A 26510-nucleotide genomic window follows, 5' to 3' on the forward strand; every position below is an offset into this window, starting at 1 on the left:
CTGGGACTAGCAACGGGAGCTCACCCCGTCACGCGGATTCGAACCGCCGACCTTCCAATCGGCAAGCTCAGCAGCTCAGCAGTTTAACCCGCAGCGCCACCGCATCTCTTATTCATGGCCAAAAGACCCCCCAAATAGGGTGAGAGAAAAGCCATTTTATGACATTGCCTTTCTGTTTTGTTTTTTTTAATTATGAAAGGTGTGAATGAAGACGTGGAAGATGTGGGAGATACCACTTCAGGATGCTGGACTCACATCTGGATGGAACTGGCTTTACTCATTGGAAACTCCTCCTGAGCCAAATGAGCAGTGACCAGGCATGATGTGGTTTTCCTTATTTACCTCTCCCCCCCCCCCCCAAAGATTAGGGTCTCAACTGTGGCATCTCTGACTTTTCCCAGTTGAATGTGGTTTGCCCTCGTTTCTCATCTGTTCCATTTAAAAAACTTAGTGATGTTTTAGATCCACCTCAGTAAGCCAGATTCTTATATGTACACATTTTACCCTAATCTAATTCATATTTTTTTTCCTTTTTGGGACAGTCTGTTGTGCTCTTTGCTTAATTTTGAGGCATCTCTTGGACACACTGAGCTTGAGAAACCCATGCAAAGTTGGGAAGAGTGCATGTTTAGCCTCAAGTATTGGTTTGAAAGGGAGAAATACAACTTGGAAACCCATGATCCAGGGCTGCTTGATCCCAGTCATCCTTAGCCAACCTACAAATGCTCAAAGATGATAGGAGATGTAGTCCAACCATATTTGAAAGCCACAAATTCCCCACTTTGATAATACAACAGGCTTTTTCTATTCCAAGGCAGGTCTAGAGGGGAAGAAGATGAATTTTATAACATTAGATAGAAAACTGCCTACCTCCGTGTCCTCTAACATAGGGACTTGGTCACCCAGAAAAGTGAGCAGTTGTGGAACTACAGCAGAGCAAAGAAAGGGGTATTTCATGAAGATACCACCCTGTTCAGAGGAATTGTATCAGAATACCCGGTCCTGGGAAAGAGACTTCTGGAGCAGGTGGCCATACTTACTTACTAAATAAATAGTACTCCCAAACCCATGTCCTGCTGATGGGGTATCCATAGGCAGTTGGCTGGGAGCTGTTGTCTATAGTCCAGCCACAGCTCATCCAGAAGACCTGAAATTGGAGGAGAAAGAGGAAAGATAGTGCAATTGAGGGGTGGGAGTGTCAATTTCTATGCAGAATAAGAAGAATGATTCAGAACAGAATGTTCTCCAATCCTTGGAGGGACGATCATCGTCCAGGCTGGCCTGTTTTGGAACGGTACTCTGGAGAAGCCTTTCAGCTTATCCAAATGAGGTTCTCAGAGCAATTCAGGGCAGTCCTCCTGATTTATACTAAAACCAAACCAAACCATTGTGACTCGTCAGAAGAGGAGAAGGTGAATGCCTGAGAGCCCACTCCCCCCCACCCCATTTTGGAGCTAAGGGTCGGTTTGTCTCACCACGAAAATCAAGTGTGGCTGACGCGCCCCTTTTATTTAACTTTTCCTCTGTCAAAAGGAGTTTAAATGGGTAATGAACAGGCTGCAGTGATCTGAAATATACTCCCATTACTCTGATGAGATTACCAAGGCCGGGAGAGTTCACAAATCATGCTTAGGGCTTTTTATAACTGGCATCACCCTACTGAGATTAAACACACACACACACACACACACATGCACAAACACAAACCATTTAAAGCAAGAGGTGCCCCATGAGAATAAAACATGGCACAATCACATTAACCCTTTCGTCACCAGGCTCTGAACCAGCTCACTTTCTGCCCGGAAAACGATCTAAGGAAAAAAAAACCCTCCTGTGGTTGCAAAGGGTGATTTGTAGGTACAGCTGTCTGAGCTTACCTTAAAAGGTTTTAAGAATCCTTTTGTGGTCAGGAAAAGACCATGTTTGGTTTCCCTAAGAACAAATTAAAAACTCCAATCTGCAAGGCTTCGCATGCGAAAAAGGGTCAAGAAAAGAAACAGATTGGGCGACCCTGTTCCCTTGTCCTTAATTTTCTACTTGCAGGGGTTATTTGGGATGTAGCTTTTCCACACATGGGAGCATTCAAACATGGGGTGGGAGACAGTTGCATGATCCAGCTTTGTGTTCTTAGGAGTCAAGATAGCTCAGGGAAGGTATTAATTACACGTAGCAGAATTCACTCTCTGGAGCAAATTGGCTGAATTTTACTTTAAAAAAAATCTAGTCCACAGGACTGGGGAGGTAATCTTGAAAACCCCTGGCTCGTGAAGAAAACAAACTTTCTTTTGAGTTACACACCCTTGTCCCCCTCTATTCGCAAGACCACACGCCGGCAGAGGAGACGGAGACATGGATTTTCTGAATGCCTTTGTTCACGTGGGCCAATGGATGGCGACCCTCCTGTGGGTTATCCCAGCCAGGATCCTTTGCAAGAAGCAAGGCTCTTGTGTGCGTGCAGGAATGTGCCATGCCAAGGGAGGCCTCAGCAAGCTGAGTTGATGGAAGGGGAGGGGAGGGGAGGGGAGGGGAGGGGATACCCCCCCACCCCCATGAAGCAAGGCTTGGGAACTGCAGTTACACAGCTTCGCTTCCTCCCAGGAGGGCCCCCCATCTTACTCCTGGCACGTCGTCAAAACTCCAGCCCTGCTCCAAGGAACGGCAGAGGCCGTGAAGGCGGCTGCTTGGCACCGGGGCTGATGATTTAAGCAGCATTAATTTCAGCTGAAGCTCCCACCTGAAATGTAGCAACAACTCGGAGAGGCAGATTCCCCTGGAAATTCATGGTTCCATTACAGTCGTGTCTGTGTGAATAACTGCCCCCATTAATCTTTGCCAGGCTGCGCCCGAGTATTGCCTTAATGAGGCTCATTCCTGCCTCCCGTTTCTGCCAGAGGTTGGGCTGGACAGCTGGAGTTCTGCCACAGCCTTGGTATGAAGATCCTGTTGTGGCAGGCCAGGAGCATGCCTTGAAGGCAAGCCAGGACATGAGAACAGGCAAGGATGGCATCTTCTAGTTCAGGACTGCCTGCCTGGGATCACTGAATTGCCTTTTATTTGCACAATAAACGCTCCTAGCTACCGCATGGCACAACGGGAACACATTAAGTGGGGCTGCCTTGAGGGTCTGGATCTCAACGCCTGGCCAGCGGATTGAGGAGTCTGCAGATGGCTAATCAAAATCCCAGAAGGCAGAGTGGAGATTGGAGATTTAGGGCCAGACCCCTAGCAGAACTGGTGAGGCTGGCACTCCCAGTTCAGGCCAGGCCTAATTTATTCGAGGTGGCCAGCTGAATACTCTGGAAGTTAAGAAACAAAATTTGAATGAAATGAAATGCTCAAGAAGGACCAGCCATCACCTCATTTTGGAAAGGCTGAGCAGCTCCGTCCTTCTTTATCTCTCCGTGACTTGAGACCCCTCCTGAGAGCCACCCTCTTCTCCCCATCAAATCCAGAGACCAGGCCCAATACGTACGGCAAACAGGACAGCACCCTCACCGAAAGAACCACACGTTGCCATAGGCCTTGAGAAAGAGTATAAGGAATTTATTAGTAGTAAAAAGGGGTACATTTGTCCTACAAGTTGGCTTGGTGGAGGGTTTTTTCCCCTCCCCCCCAAAAGAAATTTGATCACATCGCCAGTGATCATGCTTGGGGAGGGGGGGGATGTGTCTGAGAAGGCGGGGAGGGGGGTGATACAGATCGAGGCCCCGTCAGGGTTCAGCCTCTGTCTGGGCTCCTTGTAGATTGCCTGGCCAGCCCGCGGCGGCTTTCCCACCGACTCTAGAGAAGAAAGAGTTCTAGAAAAACAAACCAACTCCAAAAAAAAAATCAAGTGTGACATCAAGCCTAGACAGGCCCCTTCCTGGAGGCCTTGAAAGCAGCCCGTCCTCCCTCGGGTTGATATGGCTCTTGGTTTCCATCAAAGGACGACGCCCGTGGCCAGAATTGGCCTTGTCATGCTGATCTGTAAAAAGAACATTCGCAACTCTGGTTGGCGGCTAGCAACCAGAATGCCAGAACCCCTTCCTGTCCCAGGCAACTGAGGGCATCTCCTGCTCGGCCCTGAGCAGACAGTGTCTCTTCAGTTTGGCTCCAGGCCAGCCTAGCCTTTACTGCTGTCCTATTTTCTTCTCCTTCTGGAAGCTGAAGCTGGTCCTGCGACTCAGTTTCCTTTGCTTCTGGGCCAGGTAATCTGCTCGGGCTGTGCTCGCACGAGATTCGAGGATGTAGTTCACCTTAAACGAACAGGCAAGAGAAAGAGGGAGGGAGAGAGAGAGAGTGAGATAGCTGGGCTCTGGATGGAATAAAAAGGGTGGGAGATGGGAAAGGGGGTCCCTTCTCTGTTGCTACTGAAACAGGACCTTTGTTCTGGGTGGGTGACGTTCTGTTGGGTTCCTGCAAGACTTGTGCAGGCAGAGAGACGTATGGGCAACACAGTGATGGGAACATGATGGAGCATATTCAAGAAATTCAGATCCAGCCCTGTCTGTGCAACAAAGGACTGTTGGTGGCTTGTGAGGATCTGCTGTGGCCTCCACCTCTTTTCTGAAGACTCAGACACAATTCACCTAACTGGCTGTTCCTGAAAGGAAGCCTCTGCATGCCTCTAGTCAGCGCTGAAGCTACCGCTGGTAGAAGGCCCAGCCTTGCCCTGTTTTTTTGAGCAACAGGAAGATCAGCAACACATGGCTGTCTCTTCTGCTTTCTGTATGGACAGAAACAGGGGCCAGAAGTGGGCAACAGCTTCCACAGAGGCATTCCTGGCCTTCTGTTCAAAGGACAAGGGTTTTATGTAGGCTGGACTTTAGTGAAGTTTGAATAAGGGCTGATCAAGATCAGGAAGAGAGTTTTCTCCAAGTCAACAGAGGAGACCTGGGACTCAGGGGACTTTAGAGAGGTAATATCTGGCCACTGAGGCCAGGCAGTATCAACTGCTCGCTAGACATCTTAACCAGGCATGGCTTTCTTGTGAATGTTGGTTTCTTCAGCTCAGAGAAGGAAGAGGCGACTGAGTTTATGACATGGCAGGATTGTGTAGTCTCTCTCTTGCTATCCTATTGGAAAGAGCTAGGTAGAAGTCAAACTGAACTGTCACTTGGCTGACAACCCAAGTTTAGAGCTCCATGGTTGTGCGTTACTTCCACGCCCTGCCTCTTCTTCCCTCTAATCTCGGCTATTGGCACATCTGCCTCCTCTCTACTTTCCCTTCGTCTTCCTCTCTGCTTTCGGCCATCGGTGTCCTCTCTGCTTGAGCCTGTTAGTGTCCGCAATCGGGGACTTCAGACTCTTGCGGAGTCTTCCTTCTTGTACAGGGAAGGCAACTCCTAACCAAGGGTGGGGGAGGCTGGGAATCGTAGGCTGGCAACAGCTGGAAGGCCCCCAATTCCGACCCTATTGGTTGAGCCAACTGGCGATTCCTGGTGCCCAGGCCTCTGGAACTGGGCACGCCCCGCCCGCCCTGCATGTCCCCTTCACTCTACCTTCAGCACAATCTCGTTGACAGTGGCAGCGTCCGACTCAAAGTAGAGATGCTTGTAGTCATGGTTGCTTAGATAGGTGAGCTTAAATATTGCGTGACCTGCAAGGAATTAGGAAGAGGAGGAGGAGAAGGGAAGAAGAACACAAGGAAGAACAGTGTGAAATTGACAAAAGGGAAGCTTTAGAGTCTTTTGTGTACAAATATGCACTTCAACCAGTTTTTCCCCAAATGGGTAGGTTCAGAAACAACTCTCCACGCAGACCAATCAGCATGGACCACGGCCATGTTAGGTACAGGTGAAGGGCAAGCCGTCTCAAATTTAAACTCTGCTGACAGCCTGAAGCACGTGGCTTTCGCTCTAGCAGGATTTTAAGAAAGGAAAGGAAAGGAAAGGAAAGGAAAGGAAAGGAAAGGAAAGGAAAGGAAAGGAAAGGAAAGGAAAGGAAAGTAAAGTAAAGTAAAGTAAAGTAAAGTAAAGTAAAGTAAAGTAAAGTAAAGTAAAGTAAAGTAAAGTAAAGTAAAGTAAAGTAAAAGCCAGTTGTTCCTGTGCACTGTGTCACACTAGGCAAGCTCTCAACTCAAAACAAAAAAAGTCAAGAACGGCTTATGCAGAGAAGCAACAGGAGGATAACCTTGCTGCCTTTCTGCATGTTTTGGGGGCTTCAAAACCCAACCACACGTTTTAGGCAAAGGCAGGGTGGAGTTGCCCACCCTGGCTGGAGGCTGCGAGAAAGGAGAGAAGATCAAGTGCAGCACCCAGTGATCTGGCGACCAAGATTCTCCTCCTGAATGACCCTACGCTAGATTTCTGCTTTCTATCTTGCAGCTTGTTCTGAGGATAAAATGCGGGGGGGGGGGGGAGGCAGGAGGGGTATAAATGGAACATTAAGGGTGGGCTGCCAAGACTGAATTCGTTCCCGCCTCCTGGGGAAAATGGCCATTTCTCTCTCACACGGTTTGGGAGTTATCACTCCAGAAACCTTCAACAAGCTCAGGGTGGGCATGACAGAAGTGTGTGCGTGGGGGAAGGACACACAGATGGTGATCTTTGCATACCGTCGGCAGAACAGACGGTGAGAGGGAATCTGACATCCTTCTCATGTCATTTCGATTTCAGGCAGGGGGGGTGGCTTTTTGGGGAGAGGCTGAGCTCCTCTTGAAAGGCTTCGGTTCCCCCTCCTCAATATCGCTTCCCCGGGAAAGTGGGGAGGGGAAGCAAATGCCGACCCCCAGCAAGTTGGGCCCCAGACAGCTTCTGAATTACTTTGTTCAGCCTAAGGAGAAAAGTCTGTGGTGGTGAAACGGCCGCCGTCTTCCGCAGAAGGCAGGCACAGGACTTTTTAAAAAGGGAGAGGAGAAGATTAAAACGGGTTTCACCCTGGAAGGATTGGAGTGGATGCAGATTAAGCAAAAAAACCCCAGGCAGGTATATGAGTCAAAACTAGGAAACACTGCTGCACTTAAGAGGGGGGGTAGGTCTTGAAGAAGATGAAGCTGCCATTGGAACATTTTTACTGACTTGGGGCCTTGGAAAGAGAAAGGGTAAGGAAGGCTGTTCTCCATCTGCTGGCTTCTTGTTCGAGTCACAGCACTGGATATTTATTTAGCAGGGAAAACATGCCAACGTTATGGAGCCCGGCTTCGTCTACCAAACTGTAGGAAGACCTGTCAGCCTTCTTTTTGGAACAAGTGAAGAAGTTTGAAGAAAGAAGAGCTGAAACTTGCCCATCTGTGTGCGTACGCACACCCACCCACCCCTAGATTGAAATTTGTGGCCCCAGCTCCTCTGACCTCACTGCATTGCTATAATTCCCCTGAAGTTCCTGGATGGATGGATGGATGGACACACACCCACACCCACAAAATATGGACCATGAAAAGTTGCCCTCTTTGTTTTAAAGGTATTTGGAGAGCCAACTAACCATTCACGGCCCTATTGGTTGACAACCGCTAAGAAGACCTACGTTCTCACATTCAAATGGCTGGCTCAGCCACTTGAGAGTGGGCATGGAGAACCTCTAGGGCCGTGTTCCTCAACCTTGGCAGCTTGGAGACGTGTGGACTTCAACGCCCAGAATTCCTCAGCCAGCCTTGCTGGCTAGGGAATTCTGGGAGTTGAGGTCCACACAACTTCAAGTGGCCAAGGCTGAGGAACACTGCTCCAGACTATGGGCATAATCCAGCCCATAGGAATTATTGGGTTTGCAACCTTCCCGTGGCACCCTGACCCTTCCTAGAGGCCTACCCTCTTCCCCTAGTCATAGCATAGCCATATCATGAGCTTCTTTGCTCATGGCCAAAATGGCCTCCTCCTTCATCAATGGGAAGAAAAATAAGTAAATCGAGAGCAATTACCGACCTTCTTAACTGTCCCGCAAACATTTTTGTTGACCACAACTTAAGAAACCCTTATATACAATGGATGTTTAAATGAAAATTCAATCACTGGCAATTAAGATTTAACGTATTAAGCCATTTTCTCCATTTTTTAAAAAAAAAAAATGCATTTGGTCCAAAGGTCTGAATTAATTCATCTACAGAAATAGCCTCATCCTTTAATGGAGATTTATCTGCTTTTCCCGGAGGGGACCAGATTTGAAATCTTATTTACAGTAGCTAATTCTCCAAATCAGCCCAAATAAACTGATATATGGCCAGCAAACCGGAGACCTCAGTATTTCATCACGGCATGTTAATTAAACCCTATTATCCCAGGCTAAACAGGAATTATGAATTCTCCATTGAAAATTGGCAAATGATCAAAAAACAAAAAACCAACAATCCAAACTTTAAATCAGAGAAGCAAAAGCGCTACTGGGCTGTACTAAAAGAAAACTATTGTTAACTAGGAGCAGATAAAACCTGTATGATTTAAAAAAAAACACAGCAGGGCACTCACATTTCTTTTATCAATGTGAATATGTGCCATTTTATTGCTCTATTGTCTACCTAATGTGCTTTGCAAATTTATGTTGGTTGGTCAATGCTTGTAACAAGGAGTATCTATCTGTCTAAAACATTTGGGGCTCCCTCAGTTTGGCACAGGTATGAGTGCAGAAAAGCCAAGAAAAGCAGAACATAAATGTACAGAATTTTCCAACTGTGAAATGTCTCCTGTTTTAGAGGTACTGTCTGCATGCCTCTGCTTTCTCAAATGGGAGGGATGGTTCCCAGAAGAGCACCTCAACAGTGGTACCCAAACTACAGGACTTCCTATTAAGATCTGAGGTTCTGGCACCATCGTTGCTATTTAAGATTTGACTCTCCCCTATATCTTTAACGTATAACTGCCTAATTTTTTGCAGGCTGAGGATAGCAAGGAAGCCTCAGGGAAGGGGATGGGAGTTGCATGGTGATAATGGGAAAATAGGTGTGGCCAAAGCTGAAAGTGGGTGTGTCCAGAAGAAAAGCAACATCCTTCATTTCTTTCTTGTAGCTTTAAAACACTAAGTTTAATGGTTTGTCAAAAATTGGCAGCATATACAGTAAAGGCATAATGGGAAGCCACTGGCAATTTTGGGTTAGAGACCGTGCACACAAGTCACATATTTCTCCAGCGTCCCAAAGGCAAACAATGAAGTGTGGATAGAGCTGAGCCCAGGGAGAAAGGGGAGGGTCCCAGAAAAAGGGGGTGGCAGCCTAGTGGGCAGACTTGACTCAGAGGCCGGCCAGTTGCCCACCATTCCCTTCCAGGCAGGCCGTTAGCAGGGAGCCTCTGCCCAGCCTCCGACCACTGACCCCCTTCTCGCTTTTAAATCTGGTGATTTATCTCGCCTTTTCTACTTTGGTATTTCACAGCTGACAGAAGCAGAAAGCAGAACTTTATTTCAAATTCTTATTTTTAGCTTGTGAAAGAGTCAGCCCTTTTTGGAGGCCATTACAGAGTCACAGATGTCAATAACGCTTATTGTGCAGAGAGTAACAGGAGGCTGGGGTTTCAATCCATCACGGACAACACATCTCACTAGCCGTGCGTGCCTGCACGTCTCAGAGGAAGAGATCTGTCTTCTGCATCCAGGATCTTCTAGAACCTTTGCTATATTTCTGTCTGCTTACATCCAGATATTGAAAAAGAGCTATCCACGTTGGAGTAAAAGCTTACATGTCCAAGTTCACATTCGGCACCAGTTTTTCTTCCCACGCATGCATCTGCCCTTGCGTGTTTGGGATGGGGAAACACTTGTGATCATCCTTAAACGAAGAGATGCCGATAGGTGTACTTGATCTGGGATTTTACCAATTTTAGGAGGCCCATTTTGAACTGAAAGACCTTCTTCCTTCCAAACAGTTCCAAAGGCCAGGTTGAGCCCAGCGGTATTAATATTGCCTTTCCTCAGAATTTAAATAGCCTGTCCATTTGTTTCAGCAAACTTCTTTCATCTTGTCAGCCACTTGTGAAAAAAGGAAAAAAAAAAAAAGACCCAACACCCTACAAACTTGTTATTTCTTCAGACTGCTTATTTTTCTTGGCAGCTAAAAAGCGTCAGGCAAAAATAACCCACCTCAGAAGAAGGAGGGCCATGCTGTAGAGGTACATAGCCAAGAGAAATTTAGGAGACAGTAGTCGAAAAGATAATTCCTCAAAAGAGGGTGAAGTTTTATATCCTTCCATGTCCAAACCTCACATTGTTAATTGGATGAAAGAAATTGTTCTTAGTATTAGCCTGAATCAATCCATTGTGGAATGAAGGCCCTTCCGTTGAAGGTTATGGACTATCATCTACCACTGTGGGTTGACAGATGGATGTTTTTTGACTTCCATTCTAGGACTTCCATGCCCAAGGGTGGACTAGAACTTGTGCCTTCCTGCTCCAGGTTAACTAGTACACCATTGTGTGTGTGTGTGTGTGTGTGTTGTGTGAAAATCAAATGGAAACACTATTGGCTGGATTTGGGACAACTATGGGTTCCTGGATTGCAGTGGGGACACATTTATTTCTATTCTCAGGAGTGTAGGAAATACGGCCCCGAATCCTCTTTTTGATGGAACACCACCCACAGGGAAGACCGAGATTGATGTGGAGTTTTTGGTCTGCAAGGAGGGAATGCTGATTACGGAGTGCATTCAACACTCTGCTTTGGGTCAAAACATCTCATATCTGTTCCTAAATGCGGGATGTTCCTGGTACAGCAAGACTGGGCTGTAGATTGGTCTATTCCAACCAAGGGAATGTTAAGGCACTCATGATCTAATCCAGGGACTTTTCTAAGGGACCCAAACTCTAATAAGAGGTGCCTTGAATCAAGACATCTTAAGAATGGGTGTGCTTGAGTAGAGATACTCATCCGGAGCTGTACGCTGCTTCTGATAAAGCTATATTTAAAACTCCACGTAGGAAAGAACTTCATGCAGCCTTATTCCTGGCAGGCTCTCTTCCTAAATGCAGGGAGGTGCCAAGATTCAAACAGGGCCCTTCTTCTCATCCTTTGAAACGGGACATCTTAACAATGCGCCGCTACTTAATTCAACTTCACTGACCCCCACCCTAAACGTCTTCTGGACAAGAGCAGAAATAGGAGAAAATGTTCACCTGAGCACTGAGGGTGGGGTGGGGGATGCAGTGGTCTTTCTGCAGGGGAGAAAGAAAGATTTTAAAGCGCTCAATAATTAGACTCAGAGCACGAGGAACATTTGGGGATTTCAGCCAAACGGCAAAACACTAGAAATGTATGGGTGTTAATCTTCTTAATTAGATTGCTTTGTCATTAAATTGGTTGATTGCTCAGAGAGCTGGCGTGACTCAGGGAATGAACTGTAATGGGCCTTGAATCTCACATGAGCTAGGAGAACAAGACACCCTGTGGTGGCCTCAGCCTCTGCTTATCTGTAAAATGGGTTTAACAGCCCTGCCAACCTTACTAAACCTTGGCAGGAATGGTTGCCCTGGATATGCAGGGCTTTGAACAGTCACGAAGTCTAAATGATTACAAGGGCTTCCTCACCTTGGATACTTTAAGGAAAGAGCTGAGTAGCCACAGAAATGGCCAACGATGTCGAAAACCTAGAGTCAGAACCTGCGTCCCCTGACAAAACTCAATTCAGAATCATAGAAAGACTATTCTACAATATTGGAATGAATTTTCTTAACCCAATGTGACTTCTCAAAGCTTCTGAGAATGGTCCCTTGGTTTTGCACAAAATGCTCATGGCGTTTCATCAAACCTTCCCTCGTATTCCCCGCGGACCAGAAAGAGGCACATATAAATGGAGGAGCTTATCCAGAGATCTCCATCTAAGTCCCATAAAAAGTGACATTTCTATACCCTGGTGCTGATTTTAAACCCTGGAAAGCAGAATTAATGAGGAGAGGTTGTCCGTTTCATGTGCTGGAGTTCCAGAAATCTGCCAAAATTCAGATGCTGGGGAAATAGGAGAAGGGGAGGGAGGAATGCCAGAAAATGGCCACCTTCTCTGAGGTGGTTGAGTGGACTGTAAAAATGGTCTTTGGACGGTCAATCATGTAATTGAAGGCTGTGTGCTGTTGGCAGCAAAGACGTGTCAGTAGAGGGCAACTGCTGGATTGTTTGCCTCATGCAAGCTGCCTCTCTCTCTGTTTTGGTAGACCATCTGAAACTTTCTCAACTGGCTTGCTTGTTCTATGGATTTTTAGCCCATCTCAGTACGGAGGCATGTCATGGACTTCTGTAATATGCAGCACGGTGAAAGGGGCAGAGTTGATCATTGCGACCATATGCTGGTGGAAGGTGGGAATCCAGAGGAAGTGAAAGAAATTGTTCAGATTAACAAGCGGGTATGGACTCCAGGGTTGCAGATGGGTCCAGATGGTTGGACTCTGCTGAGAGTCGGAAAGCTTAGTTATAGCGATGAGACTTCTCGTAGGAGCGGGGGACCTGTGGATGCCACACGTTTCCCAGGGTGGTTTGAAATTTGGGGAAGGCCCTCTTGCCACAACTTTCTCCAGTTCCCAGATGGCAAAGATTAGGGAGAGACTTTCAGCCAGGAAGGCCTCTTGATTCTGCCAGTGTGGCCAATGCCAATGTGGCTGGGAGTGGTATTTCAGCAATGTGTGGGTTGCCACTTATCCCCGATCCTGCTTTAAACCACTTGCTACATTAGAGGGAGCAGAGGAGAACCGTTTGCTCCTGTCCTCTCAACCACCAATGCAAGTTTCTTTGGGGGTTCAAATCTAGGACCTCTTGCATATCGCCCTAGGATCCAAGAAACACTGATTCTGTTGGCTGGGAGAACTCCTGCTCCACCAAAACGCTACAGCTCTTGTCCCTTCCCAAGCTGCCTTCCTGAAAGCTCCCCCCCCTCATGTTTTGGAAGAGATGATAAATAAATCAAATTGCACTAAGCATCCTTCCCACAGTTGCGAGCGGTTCCTTCGCGGCGTCTGCACCTCATCAATCACGCCATTGTCTGCTTGAGAGCTGAGCCTTGTAAATGTCAGACCCACTCAAGTCCGAGAAGAAGAGAATCCGAACATGGCAAGGAGGTTTTAATTGGGCAGCGTAATTAAATGGGTGGGCGGGGGAGAGGGTACAAAGTAAAAGGCCCAGCAAAAGCTGCTTTTGACAGGAGAGAGACGTCTCCTCGTTGGAGTAAGGCTTTGAAACATACGTGGTTCAAGAGAAGTAGGTGGAGAAGAGGTCTCCTCAGGGATCTTTGCACCCTGGCGTGATAAGCTGAAACGCTGCTCTTCAGGGGCATGGTGGAAACAGGCATGTTTACTGGGAAACAAGAATCCAGTGGGGCTGGCTTACGAGCACAAAGGTATAGGATTGGGCTGCATGTCATGGTCCAGCTGTGATTAGGGTTGTGGTTATTGCTAGGCAGAAGAACCAAAAAGCGGTGTTTTCAACAGACACACTCACAGGAACCTGGGTCAAGCGTACTGTCCTCACAGCCCTCCAAAGAGGAAGAGATGGCTCCCCTGAAGGTATGGAAAAAAGGGGAAATGGTAGGAAAGGAGACTTTATTATAACAAGAGGAAACCTCTTTGGCCACCCACAGTTTGAATGAATCCATCCTTGGTCTTTGTGCTCTGTCTTCCTAAGGAAGAGGTATCCCTTTGAAACAAGTTGGGACTCAATTATGGTACAGTCAAATCTCCTTTCCACCCATTGTCCTCCTTTTCCATCTACTTCGTAGGGATCTCTCCTTCTGCTTGATCTTCTCCACAAGCATGTCCACCTTCTTTCGCTCTTTCCTTCCTGACAGCCAGGGGCAAGATTCTTCACCCTGGTTCCAAGCTTGTCTCACATGTTAGATTCCTGGCCCAAGAACAAGCATGGACAGACCTGGATGGTGAGATCTAGTTAGCTTTTTTTAAAAATTAGAACAGCAAGGCCCATTAGTCAGGGCCAAGGGCAAAGCAATGATCAATCCCATATCAATCCCTTATGCGACCAATGACTTATCTACTATATAAGCTATTACTAATCTACTTTGGAGAGTCTATAAATCAAGACATTGAACAGAGCTCTCAGCAAGGGGATGACAGACCTGCATAACCATGTGGCCCATTTTACAGATGAGGCACTTGGAAAAAGAGAGAAAAGCTAGCGGTCAGATGGGGTGGGCAAGCACGCATGCATATCCCTATAAAATTGGGAGTGTTTCGCCAATCTACTTCACACTTTCTGGAAGCCTATGAACAGACCTCATAGTCTACCACCCCCTTTTCAACTTCTCCAGATTGTTAACCTGATTTGCTAAAGGTTAAGGCCATCTGTTTATAGATTTTGTAGGACCGGCGAGCTAACTGGAAAGCATTTTCAGTAGAAATGGCAGGATATAAATCACTGTAATAAAGTAAATAAGGAAAAACAAATTTCCTTCTCAAACCTAGACCATATAAATTAGGGCCTACCCTCACTGGTAATAACTGGGAGAGCAATCATTACAACAGGAGGAATACAATGACCAATGTTAACCCACCACAGCCCAGGTGCTAGTCTCCGAGCTTAAATGAAGCACATGGTTTCTCATGGTAAAAGGCTGCCTCTTCAAACCCAGTTTGAAACAGGAGAAAACCTATTCCTTTACACTCAATGCTTGTCCCCTTTCACAAGAGCGAGTAGGGAGGGTGGTGGAAACCGGCATCGCTTTGGACTTCAAGACAGGAGAGTGTTTTAACCAGATCTGGCAAGAGTGAAACCATAAGGTCAACTAGAATTTAATCTCACCCAGGCCTGGAGAACTCATACCAAGGCATCTCAGTTCTGCATGTCGGACATTTCTAAACATCTCCCTCACTGCTCAGTAACCACAACTTACATCTAGACATCTACGATTACAGAACGGGAGCGGTACTCCAGGAGTGAATACTTCTCTGCCTGCCATTTCTTGGCATGGCCTACGTTGGATTCAAATTTCAAAGCCGGGCAGAGAAGCCACGCTGGGTTCCCATCCATTCCGCAAGCCTCCTCTGATCCGACTCTCGTGGCTGAGATATAGGAACTTAAAGGATCGTAACGCTGGCATCAAAGGCAGAAGACACATACCGTTTCTCGCCCACAAAGTTAAGGAAGTGTGGTGCTTTCTGCCTTCAAGTGGCTGATGCAGGGCTCTGAATTAACTAAATGGGTCATTGAATATTTCTCCCTCTTCCCATCAACAGCAGGGCTTCCCTTCTTCGACAAGCGACGTTGCAGAACTTTAGAGAGTATCTTTTCAGAGGTTTTGGGTGCAGTGAAGTCATACAGTGCAACAGGACTGAAAAGCATAACCCAGCGGGGAAATCTACAAGGTCAAGGTCTTCCCAGGGAGAGGAACAGGACCTGTAAAGTAGACCTTGATATTTGGGCAATTTCCCTGGGGTGGGGATGGTGGTTGAGATAAACACGAAGGAAGCAACTGGATGAAAACAAAAGATCATGTCTTTTTTCTTTCTTTTTTCTTGATTTTACTGTAATTGCTTTGATTGTCGTGAGCCGCCCAGCGTTGTTGAGAGTTGGGCGGCACACAAGTTTAGTATATTATTATTATTATTATTAAAATATTTGTATTATTAATTGTTCAAGATACAATTAAGGCACATAATGCAGTGTATGAGACCAACAGAATACAAGTCTGAAAAAGAAACAGGAACAGCTAAAACGGTACAGGAATAAGCAAAAAAGCCTATCAGACCAGTGGCTTCTGACTTTTCCAGCACAGGTATAAAAGTACATAAAAGTTAAATCTCTTACTATCAATTAAACATTTAGTAACACTGTATTTCTAAAATCGAACCATTCAATCACCAAAACCTAAAATCAAGGCTTCATGCTTCTGCTCTTGGGCCATTCGCTTGTAAAGTTGAGCATATTATTATGATGTCCACCGCTAATGCTGTCTGACCACAATCCCCCTTGGTTTCAAATACCGCTCAGAAGTACCCATGCACCTTTGGCTTTAAACATCTGGTATATCTCCCCAGAAGCAAACACACACCATGGGAGGCTTTATGAGGCTATCACAAACCCAGACTGAAGTGCTAGGGAACGTTGTGTGTGTGTGTGTGTGTGTGTGTGTGTGTGCACATGTGGTTTTTTTTTTTGGTGCCCAATTCAATGGGAAAGAAGACTGACCCATGAAGCCACATCTATCAAACTGTCGGTTCTCTTGGCAGCTCTTGACAGCGGAGCGGGTTCAAAGGTTGCCGGGTAGAGAAAAAAGTGTGTGTGTGTGTGTGTGTGGGGAGGGGGAGTAAGAAAAAAAAAAATCAGCACTCTGCTTCAGCACTAATATGCCCCCGCTGGAAGACTTGCTCCCTCATCCTCCCGCTTTAGGCAGCTTTCATTAATCTTTTCGCTCTCTTCCTTAACTAGCCATGCAGAACCGCTCAATAGCAAGATACATAATGGGGAGGCCCTGTGCCTATTACCAGGTTAACATTCTGTTAAGCCCCAGCACAACAATGGAATGGGAATTGAGAGGAAATTTTCACACCCATGAGCCACAAGGCTGGCAATTAAATTACGATGCGGAGGTGGGAGAAGAAGGAGGAGGAGGAGGAGGAGGAGGAGGAGGAGGAGGAGGAGGAGGAGGAGGAGGAGGAGGAGAAGGAGAAGGAGAAGGAGAAGGAGAAGGAGAAGGAGAAGGAGAAGGAGAAGGAGGCCACTCAAGTATCAAGGGTGCCTGCTGGTCCAAGGAGCCATCTTCACAACAGCGTGGAGAAAGAAACGATGAAAGGCTTTTGCCCGTAACTAGTTGCTCATGAATATGTTTAGTGTGTTAATATTTGGGACGGGTGTCAGTTTTCCTTGATGCTTTGTGCTAACTGGGTGACCAAGGCTGTTGAGTGGCCTGGAAGTCACCCAAAAAAGAGGTTTGGGGACAAAGGGAGGGAAGGGTGATCAAAAACTGAGAGGTGGAAGAATGATGGATCTTTCATCATCCTGAAAGGGTCTCCAGAGTTTAGACCAACTGAACAGAGCCCCCGCCTACAAGTTTTCAATCTCAGAGATGTTGGACACTGAAGGAAAAAGGGATCAGACAGGGAGAGGAATGGAAGCAAACGCAGGCACCAATACCTGAAGCTGCACAATCTCTTAAACAGGCTAGTATGAATGGAAAGACTTAAGGAAGGGGGCAAATTGTCCCTCTCTCCCAGCAGGTGAGTAGGCTTGGATACCCCATGCCTTCCCTTGCAGTGGTGACTGGAACGATAGCCCAAAATCTATAAGATCCTCCATGCGTGTGCATGGCACTGAGCCCATCAATGCTTCAAAGGCTGTTTAATTATAAGCACACCGCATCTCACTTATCATTACCTTTATAACTCCTATTCTACTCTGATCCCCCGGTAAGGTTCAAATAATTGCATCCAGAATGGAGAACGGGGAAGGGAAGAAGGGTTTTCTCTCTTTTTTGTAATCAATTAGAATTAGAAATGTCCAATAAGATGGGTGGACAATAGTTTCAGGATGGGGGTGGGGGGAAAGAACAGACAGGAGCTTTTTGCATAATGCACCACAAAGTCCATGGAATTGAAGACACACATATTGATGGCTTTTAGCAAGGTGTGTTACAAGGTGTGTGCCAGAAATGAGGGACAGCTCATGCCTTTTCAGATCTGCTCTGGGTTTCCCTAAGAACATCTGTGGGAAGCAGAATTGAGATCAGCCCCCTCCAAATTCCCCATATCTGAGGGCACCTTCCAGATGCATAAGGGCCAGAACTTCCTTGGCTGTGTGGTCTGAGCCTTCCAGATGTTGCAACCTCAACACATCTGGCAGGCACACCCGGTTGGAAAGGGCTGATCTAGAGGGGAGTCTGATATGATGCCATAACATAATCCTCTTTGTGTTTTGATTTACGTCACGTTCTTATGACACTCTGGCTTTGATCAAAAACAGACTGCTCCAGATCAGAAGGTTGCATGTTCATCAAACCAAATTAGAGTTGAGGCTACAGTAAATTGTCCGTTTGAATGTTTAGCCAAGAAGATACGGTGCTAATGTGGATGACCCAAACTTCCTTGGGCTGCCAGTGGTCCTGTTCTATCCATGGAGTTGTTCTACAGTGGACAGGGTGTTTGGAATGGATTCCCAACCTGTTTTTTCCAACAGTGTAACAAGATATTAAGAGAATCAGATTTCCTTTAAATTATGCTTTGCCAGAGGATATAATCACATCAAGCTTATTATGTGGCTTCCTTAAGACTTTATATTATGTGTGCTTAATTGAGACATAGGGCTTCTTTCTGGGGGCTATAAAAATGGCAACCTCCTTTATTAAGGCTTAAATCTTCCTTCTTAACAACAGGATGCTTCCTCCCTCAAGGTTCAAAATCAGCAAAATCTTTGGTAATAATCAAAGGAGAGGCAGATTTCAAAGGGCCCTTTGTAGAGGAGATGTCTGCACAGATTCTAATAGGGGTGCTGGAGATTTTATAAGGGAGGTCATTAATAATTAATTAATAAATAATAATAATAATTTAAACAAGCAGATTCGGTCTAACCCAAGTGGTGAAAATGTGTCCTTCCTGATCAACAAAGGCCACTGAGACTCCAACAGGACTGGCAAATGAGAAGGACAGGGCGATTTTAACATTTCTTGAAACTTCTTGGACATCTGCTGAACTTCTGACACCTGTTAGACCCACTCTCGTATTAAGACTTAATGGATATTCCAAATAGGTCATAAACACAAAAGCTGGGCTCGGAGCAACGTAAGACCTTTCTCTTGGAGGTACTCAGCATTTCTATTAAAAAAACAACAACCTCTCCCCACTTGACAGGTTTCTGGGCCCAGCCTGAAAGGCTCAGCTAAGGTTTCTAACTAAAGGGTGATTTAAGAATTATTGAGTATTGGGGAAAAAAAAATTCAGAAGTAGACTATAGAGGACGTGGGTGGGAAGGATGAGTTGAGAAAGTCCTGTAGGGGGCAGGAGCTAAGGAAGAATGGACAGGAATAGGGCCAAAACTCGATGGTACAGCTTCTTTATATGGAGAAGTTCTGGGTTTGATCTTTATAGCCTTTTCAGGCAGAGCCTGAAGCTCTGACAGCAGTAGCAGGGAAGAACATACTGGGATGGGTGGAAAGGGTCTGACTTAAGAGAAAACAGCTCTTGATGGTCCAAACCTTTCAATTCTGAAACTGTTGCAGCCATTTTCCTTGGGTGGCCTTGAAGTCAAGTGTTAAAAGACAGAAGATGAATCCCCTGTTGAAATGATAAATCTCAGAATAAGATCCAGCCATACATGTTTATTTTTTCCCATGTTATGATGTATGCTACTACTATCCATGTAATTTAAACATCTTTTCTTTGTTTATATACTGCGTTTCCCTTGATCAAGCTGGCCTCTCATTAGCAAGAGCCAATGAATAAGAAAAGAGAAACGAAAAAAGGCCTCTTGGCCAACTATTTCCAGTCTAAGTCACAATCTTAAAAATCTCAATTTGTCCATTTCTGGGTTCTTTGGCAATACTGGGGGCCTCCCTGAGAAGGAAAGACTTGGCTCACTGGTACAACATCTGCTTTGAATAAAGAGAGGCATCAAGAGATGTTGGTATTTAAGAAGGTTGTTCGGTGGCAAGGCTGAGAAATACTTTCTCACTTGAGACCTTGGATATGGGGTAGACCCTGGATAAGGATGGCCATGTGTGACACCCAAAGTCCCTCAGAACTCATTTTAAATTAAGCAATCTAAACAACTATGACTAAAATCTTGGGAGCTAACTAAATGTCATGCAAGCTCAACATTCCTGCAGAAGAACACTGAGATCTCTTGAAAATCCAATATTTTTCTCCAGGATTGCATGTGTCATGAGGAAGGATGGCGAGCAGGGGGCTCCCATCCAGACTGTCAAGCGCATGCGTAGCACTGAGGAATTGGTCAGCCATTCCAAGAGACACAGATCGGGACCGCCTTAACCTTTGGGGTTTATATGGCTGGGTTTTCCCACGCTTCTTCAGTTTGTTAGGATTCCTGTTATGTATGAGCAAATAAACATTAGAGAACAGTTCCCTGTCTCAGAGTGTTTCCTGGGAGTCAGGACAGTTGGGTTCACACATCGCTCTGAACCTAGTCACTCTGGTTAGTAAACAGTGGTTCCCGTTTGAAACTCACACTTGGAAACCAGAATAGCCGAAGCTGCAGCCTCCAGGTGAAAATAATCTTCTGCCCAACAACAGCATTGTTTCTGTCATGAGTAAGGATGGTGAGCAGGGGGCTCCCATCCAGACTGTTAAGCGCATGCGTAGCACTGAGGAATTAGGTAGCCATTCAAAGAGACACAGATCAGGCCCACCTTAACCTTTGGGGTTTATATGGCTGGGTTTTTCCCACGCTTCTTCAGTTTGTTAGGATTCCTGTTATGTACTAGCAATAAACATTAGAGACCAGTTCCTTGTCTCAGCGTGGTTCCAGGCTGTTAGGACAGCGCATGCTCTTGGAGTGAGAGGGCCAGATTCTTTTGAGGATTAGGGATCTCTCGAAATTTGGGGCAGATTTTTGTGGTGGTGGCAGTGCCTCTCCCCTTGCGCCAGATGGTGCTGAGCTCTAGAAAAGGTTTAGGCCCTTGGTGAAATAATCTAATAGTCTGGTTTGATAGATGGCTGATTTATTATGCTCACTGATGCCCTTATTTGGCAAAGATTTGCAAAAGCTATTCTTGTGTGTTCACACGCCTAGCAGGGTAAGGAAACAAGTTTATTATCAGCCTCACAAGTTAATACCTTCAGACAAGGCGTCTGTTTTTAACAAAAGAGCAAAGGTGTCTCTGCATGGTGGAACTGCACAGCCATCCGTTTGTGACACTTTTTGGTATGCCTTGGGAAGACTAGATGGAGGATGGTTGTGTTACAAGAGATAAAAACACGGAAACAAAATATATTGCAGAACTCAAAAACCTTTATCTCCCCCCAGCCTCACTCCTTTTGCCATAATTCATTTCAAGGAAGCCCCAGGAATAATTTTTGATGTAAACTCTGCTACAAACATATATCACTTTCTGATAAGATCACCAGGCTACGGAAGAGAGAGTCATTCCTTCGTCAACCCAAATATGAACACTCCTTCCCTTCTCCTATGTTCAACAGCAGCTCCCCAAAGAAAAGCACCAGAATGTTCAGCTTGAGCCAGCTGCATCATGGGACAATGATCCAGATCATCAGCAAGTAGAGGATTTGTTTTATTTTGTTTAATGTTAAAAGTATGATGGATCTTGGAGGGAGGTAACCAAAGGGGGTTTGAAACTGGAACAGTTCCCTACCACTTGAATTTTCCTAGAAGCAAGAATGCCTCTTGCCCTACTCAAGGTACTGTGTGGTGCCAGGGAAGGATTCTTGACTTAAATCCCATGAGGAGCTTGACAAGTCTGCTCTTTGTCCTTCTGTGTGGGGATGACGTTCAGCGTAGTTAAGAGCAAAGTTCCTTTCAAGCCACGCGCAACCTACACGGTTGGCTCCAAGTCCCTGGAGACTCTTCTGACATTTCAAGTGGGAGAGTGAATCAAAAAGGTATAGAAAGGAAACTGCTGCTGGCATCTGCCCAAAGGGAGGTCAGCCAGATACAGAATAATTATGACTCATAGGGATTCTCTCTTGCTTTCTTTTTTGAGGACAGGGACAAAATAATAATAATAATAATATTAATCCCTTGAAAATTGTGACTGCTTATAAAAACAGCTGCAAGGGTCTTTTCCCTTCCCAATTCCAGAGGACAGCATGAGAGAGCAAAATGTGATTACAGGTAGAGAAATGCCAAGAGGAGGATGGTGGATTTCTTTAGATCCCACCTTCCTCCATTTGTATTCTTGCTTATGGACTGCCTCACATACACTCATGTACATTGCCCACATATAAGGAAACTAACAATAACATGGTTTAAACCATTGGCAGCAGAGATGAAATAGGATACTACACCAGTAGATCATGAAGACATTTAAATACTGTAAATTGGTGAAGCTAAGTCCTACCACTTCTTCTCCCAAGCACCACCAGCTTACTGTCTCTTTGGGCAGATGGTCACCATTCAAAAAAAAAAAGCCCCAGGATGCAGCTGCCCACCATTTTGATTTTCTAGGGATGGCCATGGGAAACACATGGGCTGCTTTCAGAAACTCACCTCTCTGTCTTTAAGATCAATCTTATCCAACAAGGATGTCCTACAGTTGGGTGAGCTTCCATTCCAAGAATTGTCAGGAATGGCAAGCCAGCTACAGAGTTTTAGAATTAAAAGTTGACCCACCTGGAGGGTCGCCTTCAACTTCCAGTTAGCTGAGAAATGGCTGGCTGGGCTAAGGAATTCTGGGGGTTGATTCACCAATCTGGCCAATTGGGGAAGGCTGGTTTAGATACCAGTGAGCTCTCATCAAGGCTGACTTTTGACAAGCAGGGTTCAGTTGGTTTAAGGAAGACTTGGAGGATATGCCCTCCTAGCCATTGTTCCTTATGGGAAGGAGACACGGGAACACCTAGAGAAGAACACCAGAAAGACAAGATAGGTTACTTACTTGGGCTCTTTTCTTCAGCAAGATCGCAAGTGCAGAGGAGCTCAGAATCAATGGAGATCGGCTTCTGCTTAATCCAGAACTTTGTGCTGGCTTTCTGATTGGTCACAGGATCCACCTCCACCTTGTCCCCTGAAATACCTGAAGACCCAGATAACATCAATCAAGGAAGGGACGGAAACGCCACACTAATAGTAAGGCACTGAAGAAGCAAATTAAATGCCCTCACCCCCTTTTTTGAGTGTGGCACCATACCACACCACACACATACACACACCACACACACACACACCACACCACACCACACCACACCACACCACACCACACCACACCACACCACACCACACCACACCACACCACACCACACCACACCATTAATAGCAGAGAGATGTTAATGACTACCAGTATTATATGCTGGGAGGAGGAGGAGATTTTCTGGTACGTCAATAAAAAATTCTGTTTGATAAACTGTTTTGAAGTGCCTTGGGGAGGAAAAGGGAAGAAGGAAGATGGGGGATGATGATGATGATGGAGAAGGAGGAGAAGGAGAAGGGGTGATGATGGTGGTGGTGATGGAGGAGGAGGAGGAGGAGAGGAGGAGGAGGAGCAGCAGCAGAATGGATGATGATGATGGAGAAGGAGGAGAAGGAGAGGAGGAGGAGGAGGAGGACACAAAATCCACTCATCCAAGATGCCCAAAGAGCAAACTGAGAAGTTAATTTACTCTGCAAGAGACTCTGTAATTTATTACAGATTCTATTATGGTTGGGTCCCCCCTCCCCAACAACCCCCTTCTCCAAAGCAACAACCTTGCCGTGCGGAGCCGAAACAGACGGCGCCTCATTGCTTGAGTTACAATTACAAGGTTTCTCTTCTGACATGAGTGACCAAACCTCTCTCTACACTTTTTCATAGTGGCAGCTGTGCGGGGAAAGACTTAAAAGTAATTACATTTTTAGGTCATGAGTTATAGGTCAAGGTCACCCTGAAATAGGCAAAAGGAACAAGGAGTATTTAAAAGCCACACTCAGGGAAGGCTATTCCTTTGTTTAAAGTCAAAATGTTGCAGGAGCCCTTTCTTGATTTTTCATCTGGATTTCTTTAGAAAGAAAAGACCCTTTCCTGCAAAAATAGAAGCCAGAAAGTGCTATAAAAACCATCTTTACTTCCCCCACCCTGTAACTCACTTTGCCAAATTTAATCCAATCACAAAAATATGGCTAAACCACCAAGAATGTTGTGGCAAAACAAGAAGGTGTCATAACTAACACGTCTTGGAAAGATCCATTCCTTTTCTTGTCTCAATCCAAAGCTTTGCCATTACAGAAGGCAAGAAGGCCCCTAGTGCTTTATTAAAATTGGAAACTGATTCTGTGGCTCGTCCAGAGAAAGTTTACTAATTCGTTAGGAAAGAAATATCTTCGCGTCTTGCATTTTATTGCTCATTTTCATTAGCCTTTTGACAGCAAATGCCTAAAGAAAGCGATCAAAGCAGATAACTCAAGGTTTCAATAAAACAGCTGCAGGAACTACATCCACACAATTGTCTACCCACGGTAAAAGATCAGAAACGGCAGCAAATCTTATTTAAAGCAACATCCAGAAGAGAGAAGCCTGCTGAAATGAAATGGGATTTGCTTCCTGACACGTGTGAGAAGCCCTCTCAGGGGACTACTCCAAATTTTGGGAGACGATGCTGGAAAGTTTTTTTTCCCTCTCAATAGCCACTAGCTATCTGAGGTAGGCCATAATGACCCGAGAAAGTCATGTGGAGAGAAAGACATTTTGAACCTAACAGCTGAACCATGGAACCAGATTATTAGCCCACTATCAAGCAGACACTGGAGAATCATTCTACTAAGGAACATTGTCATGAGTACGGATGGTGAGCAGGAGGGGCCCCCTATCCAGGGGGGAAAATGCATGTGCAGTTTAGAGGCTTTGAACTGTCCTTCAAAGAAACTCAGAGCAGACCTGCCTTGAGTTTTGGGGCTTATCTGTCTGGGTTTCCCACGCTCCTTCAGTTTGGTAGGGTTTTCTGTCTACTAGAGCAGTTAATAAACACTAGAGACTATCTTCTTGTCTCAGCATGGTTTTTTGCTTAAGTCGGGACAAACATGGCCCCCTCCCTGAGAACTGTAAAAAGACCCAAAATATTCAAGACATGTATGAAAAGAGTCAACTCCCAGCAAGACCAGTAGTAAGAGGAGTTGGGAAGATAATTCAGTTATGGTCTACATCTTAAAGTTATTTACTCAACAGTTTTTTTCTGGTTGCCCCCAACACACAAGAGTTTTTGCTTTCTCCTTGAGAGTTGTTCACTTTTGCAGGGAAGGAAAAGGAAACGTAGTAGTATGGGATTTGTAGCACTCACTTGACTCCAAGGCCATGATATTACAAAAGGTTGGAGACACGTTGATACCATTTTTAAATGAATGAATGAATGAATGAATGATTCTGAATGGACAAAATTAGTTTTCCAGTATTAGTCACTGGTCAACTTCCTATCTGGTGTGTATATGCCTTGTTACACTGACCTTACAGACACGAAGGATGTTTGGCAACTGCCATTTTCTTCGGCCAAACATGACCATCTGAGAAGATGGTCAGGTGGGGGTGCAGAGAATGTGCTAACTAGGATTCTAGTAAACAGGAGGAGGATAATTAACTTCTTTATTGTTTTATTGTAAACTGCCCAGGGTTGCTCTTTGAGTGAGATGGGCAGTGACTAAATTTGAAATATAAATCAATCAATAAATAATTTGCAGCCCATTTTCCCAGCTTCTTGTCTGTGCAGCCGCAGATTCCAGAGCCTCACTCCGGGATCCAAGCAGAATCAGCGGCAACGCCAGTGAATCATGAAACTACAGCCGCTTCTGGGACCTTGGCTCAACCCGATCCCCATTTGCACGCTAATTAAATCCACCGGCTTCGGTGCAGTGCTGCAAGCTGATTTGGTGACTGGCTCCCTTCCCATGAGGAGGAAGGACAGGACAGGAGGCCGCAGTGGCTTCATCTCTTGTTTGTTTGGCCTGTCGAACTGCATGGTTGAAATTGGAAGCGGGGAGGGGAAAGACGACCTAAGCACATGTTGCGTTAACCTTAGCTCCTGCAGGTACCAAATGTAGCATAACTCTCAGACTCCAGGACAGTCTGCAATAGCTCCATGAGCAGAGAGCCACATTTCAATTAATCAAGCGGCGCAATTTGTCACTGGGTACCTACCCCTCCTGGCCGAGGGGCCTTATTTCCATTATCCATGATGTCAAGAGCTCAAAAGGATGCCAGGAGTGTGAAAATAACACGAGAGCACTAGATCCTTTATTAGGAAAGTGCCTCTTTATTGCAGCATTTCACTCCAGGCAGCCTCATCGTTAGTTGTCCAAAATCTACGTATCTTCCCTGTGAAAATATTATCAGCAGCTGTCGCTGGATGTTCAAACTTCTTTGTGTGTGTTTTTTTTTAATCCAGCAGCAGCCCAAAATGAGTTGGACTGAAAAAAATGAAGACACCCTGATCCTTTATCATGGAGATCAACCAGATCCATCCCTCTATCCTCCCTTCGATGGATTATAATAAACAAGTACAAAGAATCCTTGTTTCTTTGCAGTTTCTTCCTTTCTTTCTATCTTAAAAAAAAAAAATTAAAAAGGCGAACAAAAACCCCACACGTTTCATTTCAGGCTCCTTCTAAAATTTGCACGGTGGAGTCAACAGCGTTAATGTGCCCGTGTTAATTTGATGGGGTTTGTCAGGTAGCTCCAGTGGAAAATTATATAAAACTGTTCCAGATGAACAGATGATAGTGACATGAATTAAAGTGATAGAACAATAGTAGAATATAAACCAGAAATGACATCCAAAGTGGCTGTTGATTTATTGCCATCCAGAGTGTGGTTCTGGGCTTCCATGTATATTAGTACTACAAATCTGGGTCCATTTAGCTGAGAGATGCTCATACATACATCACCAACTGCTGCTCCAAGCCAAGGTCACTTCTCGTGGCATCAATCTTTTGCTACGGAGGCCCCTTTGCTCACGAGTGCGTGCACACACACAAAAGGAGGCAGAGGCTGGGGAACCATCTCGGAGGGGGCAGGGCCCCCCTCCCCACCCCGCCT

At 45.6% G+C, this 26510-nt stretch overlaps 1 protein-coding gene across 2 annotated transcripts in view; it reads right to left on the reverse strand.

Annotated features, from left to right (window-relative positions):
• Window positions 1-3522: 3522 nt before the first annotated feature.
• MAPKAP1 (MAPK associated protein 1) overlaps window positions 3523-26510 on the reverse strand; it is a 119292-nt gene continuing 96304 nt past the window's right edge. For both annotated transcript variants that reach the window (XM_063316034.1, XM_063316033.1), the window contains exons 10-12: window positions 22392-22529; window positions 5481-5578; window positions 3523-4235 (exon numbers count right to left, since the gene is read on the reverse strand). In XM_063316034.1, the coding sequence (XP_063172104.1) occupies window positions 4110-4235; window positions 5481-5578; window positions 22392-22529 (362 nt within the window). In that variant the 3' untranslated portion in view covers window positions 3523-4109. The remainder of the gene's footprint in view (window positions 4236-5480; window positions 5579-22391; window positions 22530-26510) is intronic.

Source organism: Candoia aspera, chromosome 16 (genome assembly GCF_035149785.1).
Source record: "Candoia aspera isolate rCanAsp1 chromosome 16, rCanAsp1.hap2, whole genome shotgun sequence".
NCBI classification, from domain to species: domain Eukaryota; kingdom Metazoa; phylum Chordata; class Lepidosauria; order Squamata; family Boidae; genus Candoia; species Candoia aspera.